Source organism: Rissa tridactyla, chromosome 3, assembly GCF_028500815.1.
Source record: "Rissa tridactyla isolate bRisTri1 chromosome 3, bRisTri1.patW.cur.20221130, whole genome shotgun sequence".
In the NCBI taxonomy this organism is placed as follows: Eukaryota; Metazoa; Chordata; class Aves; order Charadriiformes; family Laridae; genus Rissa; species Rissa tridactyla.
The window spans coordinates 104,417,607-104,431,890 of record NC_071468.1 but is presented as its reverse complement, the minus strand read 5'-3'; the positions used below and the strand labels follow the sequence as shown (position 1 = coordinate 104,431,890).

At 38.6% G+C, this 14,284-nt stretch overlaps 1 protein-coding gene across 1 annotated transcript in view; it reads left to right on the top strand.

Moving 5' to 3' along the window:
• DLGAP2 (DLG associated protein 2) overlaps positions 1 to 14,284 on the top strand; it is a 467,238-nt gene that overhangs the window by 405,051 nt on the left and 47,903 nt on the right. Inside the window, exons 7-8 of the mRNA XM_054195364.1 lie at positions 6,995 to 7,142; positions 10,798 to 11,017. Of these exons, the coding sequence (XP_054051339.1) occupies positions 6,995 to 7,142; positions 10,798 to 11,017 (368 nt within the window). The remainder of the gene's footprint in view (positions 1 to 6,994; positions 7,143 to 10,797; positions 11,018 to 14,284) is intronic.

Here is a 14,284-nt window from a genome sequence, read left to right as displayed (position 1 = left end):
TATCTGAGTTCTGCTTGGATCCTCAGATCCATTTGCTGAACTGCTACATGATGCTTTAAATGCCTCTAAGTTTTTGCCATAACATCTGCCTGAGTTTTGTTGTTGCTGACCAGTTCGCTGCCTGCTCTCCAGGGCAAGCTCAAAATAGGATATTGGAACAAGACTTTTAGGATTAGCTGTATGTGCACATCTGTCACCTCTTCCAAACAATAGCTCTGAGTGTAGATTTCCCACACCAGACTTTTTGTATTACATGCACATTCTGCATGATTTGGAGTACAGCCTTGATTGAGCCTACGTCCTCTGTATCTTTGCAAGGAGTGATCAAACCACCAGACTGTTTAACTATTCCGGGTGACTTCCTCTCACTCTCTTCTGGGTCATTTTGCACAAAATCCCTAAATACTTAGCGAGGAGAAAGGTTCTCTTCTACCAGTGATTAGTAGGCATTTCATAAGGATGGAAACAGCAGTCTCCACCTCTTTCCCCACATATTCCTGTAATCAATCAAACATTCAATATCTTTCAGGCGCCTTTTTAAAAAAAGGCTATGGGTCAATGTGAAAAATATAGGCATCTTAAAAATTTAATTTGGCCCAAATTCTCCTATCTATCACTGATCAAAGAGAAGCTCCAGTCTGGCAAAGACTGGAAAAGAAATTCTTCGCTACAGATAAATTCACCAGATTTATGTGTACTTTCAGTTTTTTCAAAGACCCAGACTAACTGCGCTATTCCGAAGGGAGAATGAGACTTAATGTCGATACTCCGAGTTCTCCAATGGGCTGCACGCAGGCACATCTGTGCCCCTTTGCAGAGCTCTATTGACTTCAGCAGGGATCCGCAGAGACACAGTATGACTTGCAGCTGCTGTACAATGGCACCGCGAGCTAAGCTTAATCATTAGATTCTGGTCGATGAGTTATTTCATGTACCTACAAAGACATAGTTAAGATAGATCCAGATAGAGAAATGAATATCCATTGAAATGCAAATCTCTCAATAAAATAGGGTTTGATAACTTATGCTACTGTGCTAATCCTAATGCACCTCCCTTTTAGGTGCCCAAGATCAATTCTTTTACCATTTTTATCTTTTTGTCCCAGAATGATACTTCTGAATTGCATATACTGATTTAAACAGAAGTGATTGTACTTTCTTTAATGTTCCTATTCATTCAGAGATTTTTGGACAAATGCAGGCATGATCATGGAAATAAAATGTACAATTTTAGAATATTACAATTCCAAAAATTAATTTGATGGAAAATGGACTTTCTTTATATCTGGTGCTCCCTTAATAAACCTGATAGACCTATTCAGAGTCAGAAGGTGACTTTCTTGCTGCAACTTTTAGAGGCCTAGGAAGATTTAAATTCACTTTTGGTACCTTCTTGACCCAGGGTGCACTGGTGGCTGAACATTTGACAAAGAACAGGTACTCTGGGAAGTGTTTGCTATTTTGAAAGTGAGTAGATCAAAGAATGACCTTGACAAGCATATGACATTTGCTACGTTGTTGGCATCATGTTCATACTTTTCTGAGCAAAGGTATTAGCTTTACGACAAAGTATATGATATCAATCACTTATTAGAAAATAAAATACAGACAGGGGAAAAAAAAAAAGCAGTGTGACAGAGATCCCTTTCTCCGGAGTCATACACCTCATGTTCCCACTAGTGTTGACTGCTGCTCAGGAAGCTGAGTTTGTAGGGAGAAGTTAGGGAGTTTCTTTGTTTTGTTTTGACCACGGCTTAGCTATAAGCTGTAAAACCATGTCAGCCTCTAAATCTCACATTTCGAGGTGCCCTAAAAGTGAATCCATGTTGCTTTACTATCATACATATCTTTTCACCAAGTGAACAAAAAGATTTGTCTTCTGCAGCGGTTGCATAAGTCACGGTGCAGTACTGCGTGTTGTAATTCTAGCTTGCAGTAATACTCGTCATACAGCAATGACAAGTGGCTTCAGGAAACACGTCCTCGGTGTTCATCAGGATCTGAACTCAGTGAGGACAAAGCATGGGCTGAGTGCTGCACAAAGTGATAGACTTCGAGTGAGTGGTGCAAGGTGCTGTGGTAACAGACCGCAGCGGGAATGACACAAATCCCCCAGCTCTAGATGCTGAAACCTTTGGCCTGCCTCAGACACTATCCATGGTCATACAAACCTGCCAAAAGTTACATAAAACAATAGAATGCAGGAAAAAAAACACCCTAAAAGTTAGCTATTTACTGTCTGTAAGCTAAAGTAAGCATCTGACTTCTTTTGAAAATACACAGTTAATAGAGGAGGAAATAGATGGCTAAATAATAGATGGCTAAAGATGAGGAAACAAGAGTCCTTCCCTTATCTTTAGTTAATGCTTGATTGCAGCTATCGGATTAGCTTACGTGATTATTCTTTTCATTAAAACATGTTCTAAATAGCTTTCTAGTTTTACAAGTCTTCTATTACAATGGCGTAAGTGAGGAAAAGATAAGGAGATGTAGATGTGCTCTTCCATCTCCTGAAATCTCTTGACAAATCTTATCTAATGCTTTTTGGTTACAATATAAGTAAACTTCCTCGTATGTTTTCACTGTACTGAGTTAAGGGTGGCTACAAGATGTGGCAAAACGCAGAAGGAAATTTGTGTTCTGCAGTCAGAGTCAAACAATTGTCCTTGTTTTGTTTTACTTTTCTATAATTTTTTTAACACATCTTGTTGCTTCTAGGGCTTAAGTAACAGGTATTTTTCAGCAGTTGTTTTCCCCCATTCTGCTCTTAAATTTCATTCTTGGTGAGGTGTGGGCAAGAACAGTTAGTTCGTACAAAAAGGCTTTTGTGAAAGCCAGCTTACTCCCCAGGGAGGGAGTAAGATTAGGTGGCTGTAGCGGGGGTGAGCTGGACTCCGCTGGTGGATAGGGGTGTTAAGGGAACTTTTGAAATCTGCAGAGGACAGAAGTAGGATAAGTGGCCCAGTGCTGGCTTCTCTGATGATGTTTTGGAAGATCTTGAGCGGGACAACTGTGAGCTGGGAATTAAGAGGGTTCTAGGGAGCAGTAAGGATTAGGATCTGGGTTGGTCGAGAATGAAGGAGAGCTGTACTTTGGTGTTTCAGTAAATGCAAGTTCTGGGGCTGGAGGAAGGGGCAGCTTTCAGAGAGGAGCAGCAGGGAGTATGAGATTTGGATCTCATATTCTGAGTTTTTGCGGACTAGAGGAATGCAAGAAAAGCGAGGCTGCGATGCAAGACTCTTAAAAACTGCTAAGCAGGAACTGTTTTTTGGACTGCTGCCTCGTCCCTTATTCTCTACCTAATTTTTGCTGTTGGAATATGCAGCCTAACCTTTTTCCCGTTCACCCTAAATCAGGCTGACATGCTATCCCCGATACGCTATCAGATATACTGTCCCAGATAAGCATGCCATGCTATAGCTCACTTTATGTGCTTATAGAACAGTATTTTTCCTCCCCGAATACACTAAGGCAATCTGCTGAGCATTGAAAGCGCTGTTGCAAATTTAGCTATCTTCACTGGGAGTCCTAAAGCAGCATTCTCAAGAGCTGCAAGGTCATTACATGGAACTACCTTATTCCCGAAATTTTTCTCTAGGCTTTGAGTCTTGCTTGCAGTTGAGATGAGAAGTATCTCAAATTTAAGACCTCTTCCTAGCTGCCCTGGACTTCCTCTGAAGCCAATGAAAAAGGCAAAGCAACCTTTTTTAATGGCAAAAAAGCTTTTAAAGGGGAATCTATTCCTAAGACCTTGTCTCTTTGGAAAAGCAAATGGAAAGAGAACTGACATACCAATTTATTTTTTCCTGTTAGTCTCATTCTCTTCCTCCTTTTCCATAGTACTGAACTTTAGAGTCACCTCCTCGATGTTAATGTTTGGGTTTGTGGCCTTGGAAATGAACTGTCAAACCATCTTGTGTGCTCGTGCTGGTCTTGCCCTTCTTCAGTAATCAGCTGAGATATAAGATCATCTACTACAGAGCAAAAAAGAAAATTCTTTTCTTTTATCAAAGTGATAGAGCTGTGGTGTTTTGGAAATGGTCAAGAATTTTGTTCCTAAGCTTATAGATGGAGTGGATGTTACTAAAAAGCCAGTATTTACCACTGTCACATTTGGTGTGTGTTTTGTAGCGTTGTTGACAAGCCTGAAAGTTCCTTGAGCAATAGATTACAACATTTGAGAGCAACTTCCCCATGTAACTTTTGGATCTATGGCATTTTGGTCTAGATCATGTTTATAGCAAGGTCATCATTTTTACCATGCATTGACACGTTTATCCTAGAAGACAACTTTGAGTCTATATCTTAGAAATTAAAACTAATCTTTTCTTTTTATCAGAAAAATTTCAGAGTATTAATCAAATGGATGTGAAATTGCTTTTACAACCTAATATATGTAACATTTATTTTTGCTACAGTCCTATGAATCAATTCCTCTTCTCAGATAAATGAAAAATTATTTAACTATCAGGTAATGTCCAAACACATCCATCAGAATTCAGCTGCTTAACAGTACCATGGAATAACAAGCTTCTTCCCCTAATAAATTATTGCTGTAGAAATTGTTGGTTGTATTTAATGATAGCAATACCTCACAAGGAACCGGTATGTGCATGATGAAATACTAGGTTGTTGAGCATTACTTAGCAAAGGAGACAGTTATTAGGAGCCAGTTTAAAGTAATTAATTTTTAAGTTGTTTATAAAATAATTAATAATTTATAGTTTCATTCTGTAGCTTCTATCTTTTCTTAACGTGGCCCGTGTTTTAATGAAGAAACCTGAAACAGCTCTTTTGCAAACTGTCTCTGAACTCAGAATCCCAGATTTGCCACCTGATGACAAGCAGAAGGTCCAGAGGGGACTCATCTGTTTTGAAAAATACTAAATTAACAATACCAGACAGATTTAGTAAAGCATGTGCAAAGAATCAGCATGACACAAAGCAGGTGACAGTCATCAGCCTGCTGCCTAGAGAGGAAAGGAGGTTTAGTTACATCCAGCAACTGATATAGATGGGGAGGTTCTACACCACTTCGCCTAATCTATTATACTTATCTTCATACCTATGGGAACAAAAAAAATGCTGCTACGGTCGTTTTCATCATCTGAAACCAAATTAGAGCCACTATCAGACAGATATGATAATCTGCAAACCACTTTGACCGTAATGATTTAATTAACCTCTGATCATATGCCTGCATCAATCTCATAGATTTGCGTTTTGGTTTTAGCAGTTTTAGCATAGTTTCTACATAGATTACCTCTGCTGTGAGGTTACAGAGGTATTCCATAGAAGGCACTGAATAAAGACAGGAAGAAAAAAGTGCTTTTACTCCCGGGAAACTTCTTAAGAATTCAGAAAAATGCCTGCCTTGTACCAAGATGAACACAAAACTTGGCCTTTTTTACTGGAGAAGAAGGCGGCCGCCTGTCTCAGAGGAGCAGATAGCCCAGCCATTGGTAGATGCTGTTGAGGAAGCAAAGCTGTGTCTGCGTTGACCCTGAGATGGCCAAGTCAGGGAGAACACATGGAAGCGCTTGAGAACGGATCTCCCAAGTATAAGGTCGGGGGAGGGTCTATAAAATCCCATCTGTTCTTGCAGCTGGTGATGTGAGGGAACCCTGGGTCATCACATGTCCGACATCAAACGACATGGCCACACAGGGAGATGGAGCTCAACACAATTTGCCGCTCTGGTCAGAGCCATGATAAAAGGTCTGAGATTCCTCCCCACGTGCTCCTCGGGGATTGCATCCAGCCCAAACTCGGGTTGTGTCCACTTAGTGAGAAAGGCTGAGTCCTTCCTCAAGCACCAGCCTTATGGTCATGCTCAGCGTTTGATATATATGGTCTAAGAAACAAGGTCCCGGTTTGTGCCTCATTTTGCACCAGGCATTGAACCTGTGGCTTTCTCATTCACTGAGTGATCTGGTCCTTCCAGGGAGGAAGCTTCCCCTTCGCAGGGAAATTCCTGACAGCCTGGGCTTGTGTCACAGCCACTGCTGGACTGAGTAATTCTGCCGGCTCAGCTTGAAATAACCGTATTGCCAATATGGACAGACATTCAACTGGCACAAATCTATTGTTCCCAGAAACTATGTTTTTGTTAAAGCTACCTTTAAGGAATAAATATAAAACCTGCCTGTTTACCACACAAACCCCAATATTTTCCAAAACATTAATTTATTATTAATTATGTCTAGGGATGAGCGTCACGTGCCTTCTAAAATCTGATTTTCAGAGGTTCTGAGAACTCTGGTAAACTTTGTTTGCGACTTTCATTTTTTAAAATTTTGTATTCAAAGCAAAGTACTGTTCTTTTGTTAGGCTTATTTATTTTCCTGGAATGATAATCAATATGGTTAACATAAAACATGAAGACTAACATACCCTTGTAGTGAAAGCATACCGAAAGGGGCTCAGTGTGGTGTTAAGATCCCAGTCCTCCAAAGTGGGAGATGTGTTGCAAGCAAAGCATTTCTAGAGCTTCGTGCTGTTGCTCTGAGTACCTTATTAATCTATATTTTTAGCTTAACATGGGATATTTTGATCTTTTGCAAAAATATATCAGTCCTTTGAAGATAAAAGGTCTCGATGCCTAATACCCTGATGAAAACCAGATGACAAGTGGCAGATTTTATCTATGAAGAAAGATTGTTAGTTACTTTGGTTTGTGCTTTAGCTCTGGTTCTTGTTCCTGTTGACCTAGACATTCTCTTTTAGTAAAATTCCATATCAATAGCCAGGAGGACTGATGATGTTTAAATACAGCAAAGACTTAAAAATGTATGTCATCTAGGCAGCAGAACTGCAGACAGATTCTCTGCTTGTGCGTTTGACTACAACAGATCTATGATGCTTTATAGAGAGCGAGATTTGGACCCTGGGGAATGGATTTGTGAGTCTCATACAAATTACTGTCTTTAGTGTCCTAATTGATTCCATCTGTAGTTTCACACCCTCTCCTTTTTTCTTCCTCTTTCCTTTGTAGTCAGAGCTACCTTCAAACTGCAAGTGACGTGCCTGGGGGTCACAACCTGGATCCCTCTGCAAACTACAATTCCCCAAAGTTTCGCTCAAGGAATCAGAGCTATATGAGAGCAGTGAGCACGCTCAGTCAGGCCAGCTGTGTTAGTCAGGTGGGAAATTCTTGTTATAACTTTTCTTATAGGTTAATCACAGATGCCAGAGTTGTTACTGGTGGATGGTTTTAGGTTGGGTTTTTTGTGGTTTTTGTTTTTTGTTTTTTTAAATTAATATCAAACTGAGGATGTGAATTGTCAAAGTAACTCAGTTCTAAGAAATGTAACCCTTGTTCAAAATTTCAAGAAAAATACTGAATGCTAGAAGCAAAGGGACACTATCACACATAATATTTTCCATTTAATTGTTCATTAAAATTCTAAATACTGGTATTTTCATTTTCAGTCTGTATTAAATATTTAAATGTGAAGAAGATTCAGACTGAGCATAGGGGGCACACTCCTACAATACGCATCCTCTGAAAATATCTACTCTGACTTCAGTAAATGTGGGTTGCCAGATTACGATATAGATTGAAATAATTATGCTCCAAAGGAGCAGTGATTCATCTCTGAACTCAATCCCTCACTCTTCTTGGGTGAAAGAATAAGTCCCATCAATTATTCTACGTGTGGGGACTTCGGAAAAGAGACATTTTTCCACCCTGTTGGTTTTATGTTGGTTAGTTAGTACTAATTCATGTTGAAGTCAGATCTGAATCAGGCCTGAAGTGCAAGCAGCCGTATGAAGTATGTGCATGTTCTGTTTAGCAGAGGACTTTAGAAACGTTGGAAATCTTATGTAATGTTCACTGGTCCTGACATTTCTTCACTGTGTTGCTTCATGACAGGTGGGCCCTGCCCTTTTCTCAGACATGTGTTACTTTATTTTTCCTTGACCATTTAGTGAGACACCTAAGAGTATAGTAGCTAATTATATACAATGGTTATGCTAAAAACACAATCTTTTTAAAGCAATTTTATATTCACTCACATTGAATTTCTATTGCATGGCTGTTCAGGCCTGGATTCAACTCATCTAAGTCGAGGCTTTTAACTGAGGCAACAACTAAAGCTTCCTCTGTAGTTAATGGAGTGAAAGAGTTTCTTCCAGGACAATGCACATCCCAAGTGGGCTGAGAGCCCTCTGGAAATGCTTGTCGGTCTCCACTGACTGGAGAGAGTTGGGAGGGACTAGTTGCCTGACTTAATGCCCTTCGGTCAAATTCCTTAATTTACGTGGGGTAAATGAAGTACAATCTTGTATAGCACACATCAGAATTAAACAGTCAGTCATTTTCTGAACCTTTCATTATTTTATATAGCTCCTTTGTGAAACCTGTCCCCATCGTTCTCATGCCTTGGTTTGCCATTACCCTGGTTCGATTATTTTATATTTTTATTACACTCTGGTTTTGAGAAAGTTTCACAAGAATTAGATCCCGCATTCAAAGCGAGTGTTGTTTGCTGTCACCTAACAATGCTGTAATATAGAACTACTCTAACACCTTCTGCCTCTTTGACCACGTCTGTGCATGGAGTTGTTCACTGAGTTGTCCATAATGACTAATTGGTTTCAGCAGTGGTTAAAATTCTTCATTCCAATGTGCATTACCTGGAAAGATGTCCACAATAGATTTCATTTGCAGGTAGATTGCTCAATTGGCCAGATTAACTAAACCTGCTGGATGTAGTGCCTTACTTTCTTTTTCAGTCTTCACTAACCTACGTCATTTTGTGTCAACCACATACTTCCTACCTCACAGTCCAGCTCTTTCCACACCAGTAATAAATGCATTTAATAGATAATACACTGAGTAAATGTATTAAAATAACAAGTTCTGAACTTTGCTGTTCCCTTTTCTTTTTCCATGAGGCCATCATCTTCTTGGTCCATTTACATAATAGCATTTTGTATGATCTGTGATATTGTTAATGCCTTTTTTTTGTGTGTGAAATCCTTCCTTTCTCACTCTTGACCAAGGGTGAAGTCCAGAAAGATGCTGGGTTCCATGGTTTTTATTTTAATTTAAGTTTTAAAAATTTTATTTTTCTATTGTCAATGACCTTAGTTTGAAAGAAGTGGTTAGGACTTAAATTGTTTATGGACTACATTACCATAAATTTCCTGATCAATGATGTATGCAAAATATTTCAGCCTAAGATATTTTTTTTAATCTTTTCGAGATTGCATTAGTCTACTTAACTTTATTAGAAGCAAATTTTATGAAGGGTAATGTAATTTATTTCAGAAGATATTTAGTAGCCAAAATGTCTTACATGAAATTAAAATATCAGTTATTCATTATCATCAGAAGTTCCCTATGAAATTTCCATTTACTTAATCAAAATCCTAAAACATTTGAAACATTTGCACTCACTCTGTTTCCATAATGAATAATGTACTAGGAACAGTAATAATGAAAAATGCACTCAGCAGATGTATAAAAAAAGTGGTATCAACTGGATGTGCTGTTTAGTGAAGCTATGAATTTAACTTGGTATTTATACTGATTCTGACTTCTAGCACTCTCTTTTTAAATAAATTATTATTAGGAGGACATATCAGAATGACATGTATTGTCCATACAATGTTAACTTCCTACCTGATTTTGGATAAATATAATTTCGAACTATTTGGTTACATTTACAGGTAGTTAGGGTTGACTTCAGAGAACCTGTTAAGAATTATCTAGGTAGAATTTAGGCACCCATTTTCAAAACTGCAATACACGGTTCCCTACCAAGAGGTTCTCTAGGCTTGGCCAGCCTGCCTAAACCTTTTTATTGTGAAGCAATCTAAAAATCTACAGTTTTGTGTCGTGCCCAACCTGCAGGGCAGGATCAGCAGGTAGATGCTGGCTCCTGCCCAAGCCCTGTGGGGAGCTGGAGGGTGATGCTGAAATCCCCCAAGGGGCCAACCTGGTAGGTGATGCAGGTAGGCACATCTAGGGTGCTCTGACAGGCAGGGCTCCTCAGCACACCTGGTGGCAGAAGTCTCAGGCTTAAAATAATGCTGCTGAAGAAGAGGCAGCAGTAGCGGCTGCATCTCCACTGTTTTTCCGTGGTAGTGGAATGGCTAACCCAGTTAAGAAGGGAATGAGTTTGGTTTAGGGCGCTTCTTAGGTAAAGGTGGTCAAAACATTACTTTCTCACCTGACCACTTTTCACTCTATTTGAGACAACGGTTATTCTTTCACGTGCTTCACTGGACACAACTCTGGATGCAATATTTCTCAAACCTTTCAGAAGCATCACCTCCTCTGAACTTACATGTCTTCAAGTATGAGATACTTCCTTGAGCCCCTTTACAGTGAAAGGAAGATAACAACCTACCACACAGGCTAAATGTCCACATGAGTAGGAACTTTGCTGATAAGCGAGGAACCCAGGCAATCCACCCTCACCTTTTGAGGGCTAATATTAGTGTAGCTGTTTTCTCTTCTCCTATCCTGACAGAAAATGAATTTCTATCAGTGCAGAGTGATCTTGTTGATTACCATTAAATCATGTATTTGCAATCCTCTGAATATGCCCAAAGATATTAAATGTAAAATTAATTGTATGGCATGTGTGATGTACTTATTATATACATATAAACAACTGATGTAAGTTTAAAAAAATGTGAATGTGATCAGAAGGGATTACTACATTTTAACTATTTGCTAAAACAGTTCTTCATCAATGTACAGGTGTCCATTTGAGATGTTGAGGCCGTGATGATCACAAAAAAGCAAGTCAAAAATCAAATGCATTGTTGTTGTTTATTCAGATGAGTGAAGCAGAGGTTAATGGGCAATTTGAATCGGTGTGTGAATCAGTGTTTAGTGAAGTTGAAGCTCAGGCAATGGATGCCCTTGACCTCCCTGGATGTTTCCGAACAAGAAGCCACAGTTACTTGCGTGCCATTCAGGCAGGCTATTCCCAAGATGATGAATGTATACCTGCGATGGCATCTTCCAACATCACCTCAACTATCAGGTCAACCACAGGTAAGCAAATCTACACTGACCCTTCCACTATTCTGCATGTCAAAATGTGTCGTCTTGTTTTGTAAAAGGATGCTTGACACTGGAAACAATTCCCGTGTGTAGTGATAATATTTGATAACGGTGTTCTTAGCTTTGTAATACTGTACCATTGTGGCTACAGCTTGCAATAAGCTCCATCTGGGGAAAATCCTGCAAGCATAATATAATGGACCTGGACTTTTGACCTCCATTTCCCATACATACAGTTATCCAGGTGCAAAAAGAAAAACGCAAGTGCAAATGATATTTTTCAAATATTGATATTGGTAGAAATTTCCATATTTTTGTCTATCAAGTGATTGATCTTCTAAATGATATCAGTTGCACTGATTTTAATTTAGGTCCTCAAAGTACCGAAAGAAAAAGAGAAGCAAGATTTTAAATATTTGGTCTGAACGCTTACAGGCAATTAACTTAGCAGGGAATTAGTTAGTTACTTCTAGAAAAGGCGTAACCAGTTGTATCAATACACTGAATCATAAACATTATGGCAAGCTTCAGACATCTGCTATTACTCATCAGTAGCCATTAGCATTCATTGTTATACCATTCGCTTTTAGGATCTTCTAACATTCTTCTGGCAACTTTCTTTTCGCTTCTTAGTTGCTTAGCAAAGATGATAGCTTTATTCATTTTAGGATATTAGCGTCTAGTATTGGTAGAGAAAAGACTGCACAGATGGTAGTTAAATAATTAAAATGAAATCTACAACAAATATATATTCTTTGTTAAGTGATCCAAATTCACTTTTATGTTTCCAAATATGTTAATGTCAGTTCCTAATTATGATGTTGTCCTTGCCACATACTATTAAATTGCAGTGCGGGCTTCCTGTCTACAAAAGGTAAAAATAGAACTCAAAATATATCATGCAAAAATACTTTTTAAATTATTTGCCTGACACATCTGTTGTATAACAGAACAGTGGGAGCTTAGAGAGGAAGTAAGCTGAGGCTGAATAACACAAATCTGCATTCCAGAAGTAGCATAAAATGTTATTTTATCTTAAGCATAGTATTTTAATTGCTATATATAACTTCGTGTAAAACTAGAAGTTGTGACTTACAGTGCCACCTCTAGGGATGTTTCTGTCCTTTGTTTAATAGAGATGCTATCGTGATATAAAATGAGATTTTATTGCTACCCTAGAGACTAATTTTCATCTTTGTCATATAGTACTGTGTGATTATTATGAAGAAACTTCCATGACAAAAGACACAACTAAATATCTGTTTTGGTGTCTGACTCCGAGTACTGAATGGGAATACTTTCAGGAATTACTTTGGCTACAAAGTTGATTGGGTTTAACCTAAGCTGTCTTGAGTTTATGTGCTAGATAAACCCAAAATTCTCACTCTAAGGAATTTGTTTTAAATTCACTAGAGCTACAAAGCAGAATAATAGAATATGTTTGGGAAAATAACCAGATTAGGCAGTAAATATGTTTGCATCCCAGTGTTTTCATACTTCTGAACAATGTTTTGCATTGGTTAGCAGTCTGCTGGTTAAATACTGTGGGTTTAAAAACTTCACCCTTTGTTTCACACATGGCATCTCCCTCATCTCCGATATGATTTATCAGATAGGTTTTCTTGCCCAAATATGTAATCTTTCTGCTTTGTTGTGGTGAGGTGATATTGACGTTGTGGAGAAAAAAGATCATTTGAGGTGTTTTTCTCAGCCAAAGCTGTTTCCAAGCCTATGGACTGCGTACAGTTCTGAGTGTGGTTCTGTTCTCAAACTATTATCTCTATACCACCGAGCAAATTTGTCCTCAACCTCTATGTGAGATAAATATTCAACTTAGAAATATTTATCTGTTTTACAGGAAGAGTAAGGATTGTGTGATTCACTGCTAATTGAAAATTTCAGTTGCCAAATAAGTTCCTGTCTTTAAAATCCTAGGGGTAACTCTTCCATATTTCTCTCTTCAGCCCCTATCACTTTGGAGGGAAATGCTTCATTTCCTATCATTACTATAATTAAAAAAAAATAATAAAAATCTTACTTCCCAAGCTCTCTCTGAAAATTGTAAAAGAAGCGGTTGCCTGAAATGTGGAAATGGTGTTGGCAGATATTTGACATTTATACGGGCTTCATTCAAATAAATGTCAGAAAGGTCAAAGTTTTACATCAGCCTTCAGTTCCAATTCAGTCCTTTTGAATTCTTAGGAAAATTACATTACATTAAGTCCTTTTTTCTTCTGCTGTAACAAACTCTTCTTGGCAAAGAAACTAAGGCAATTTCTTAGAAAATTAACAGCCATTGCAATTTAATTATTACTTGAAATTTTAGTGATATAGGTCATGACTGCCTCTTATCGATGTTGTAAAGCAATTAAATCATAACACACAGGCTTAGCTAAAAATTAATTCATGTAACTAAAAATGTAAATCTAAAATAAAAAATGCAATATTTGATCTATGAATTCAATTACAAAAGTACGGACGATATATTTACAGCATGCGGTTTCCTAAAATGTTCCTAGATGCATTAACAGCTTTCAGAAGGTAGGAAGGTTGCCACTATAATGAATATTATGTAGACATCATTAATGGACTCTGTTAACAGGGTTTTCTAATAGATGGGAAAAGAACTACCAGAGACTGGCTCTTCTTAAATGTATACGACTTTGGAGAGAAAGCCCTGTGGTTCATTGGGAATATCTATGGTACTAATGAACACATAACTTTTGCATGGACCCACATAGTTTGATTATTTGTGGAACCAGGCTTCTCCACCTCTGATGGAGACTGGGTGACAAGACATAGGGCACTGCCTGTTGTCCCAGGTGTCAAGGAATGAGACAAGTGACAGTGCAGAGGAGGCAGCCAGCATTGCTGGCACACTGGAAGCTAGACCTGGACTCTGTGTGACCCCTGCTAAGACTCATATTTCATTATGGTTTGGGCATTTCTATCCATCCTGTTTCATTTTTGTAAAGAGATAATGAACCCAGTACAAAATACTTCATGTTAAAAGCCCTGAATGACAGCGTGTGCTTTCTGACTCTGAACTGTATCCAGCTGCAGCTGTCAGATGCGCAGCTGAGAAAATACAGCTCCAGCTGCTGCTGCCTCCCACCTTGTCCCTCCATCCCAGACAACATGTAATTTCCTGAATGGGAAGGCACAGAGTGCAGCAGTCATCCTAACTGCTACTGCCATACGTCTTTGCTACTCTTGCGAACAATGCTTCATTTTTCAGGAAGAGTTCATAAAATCTGG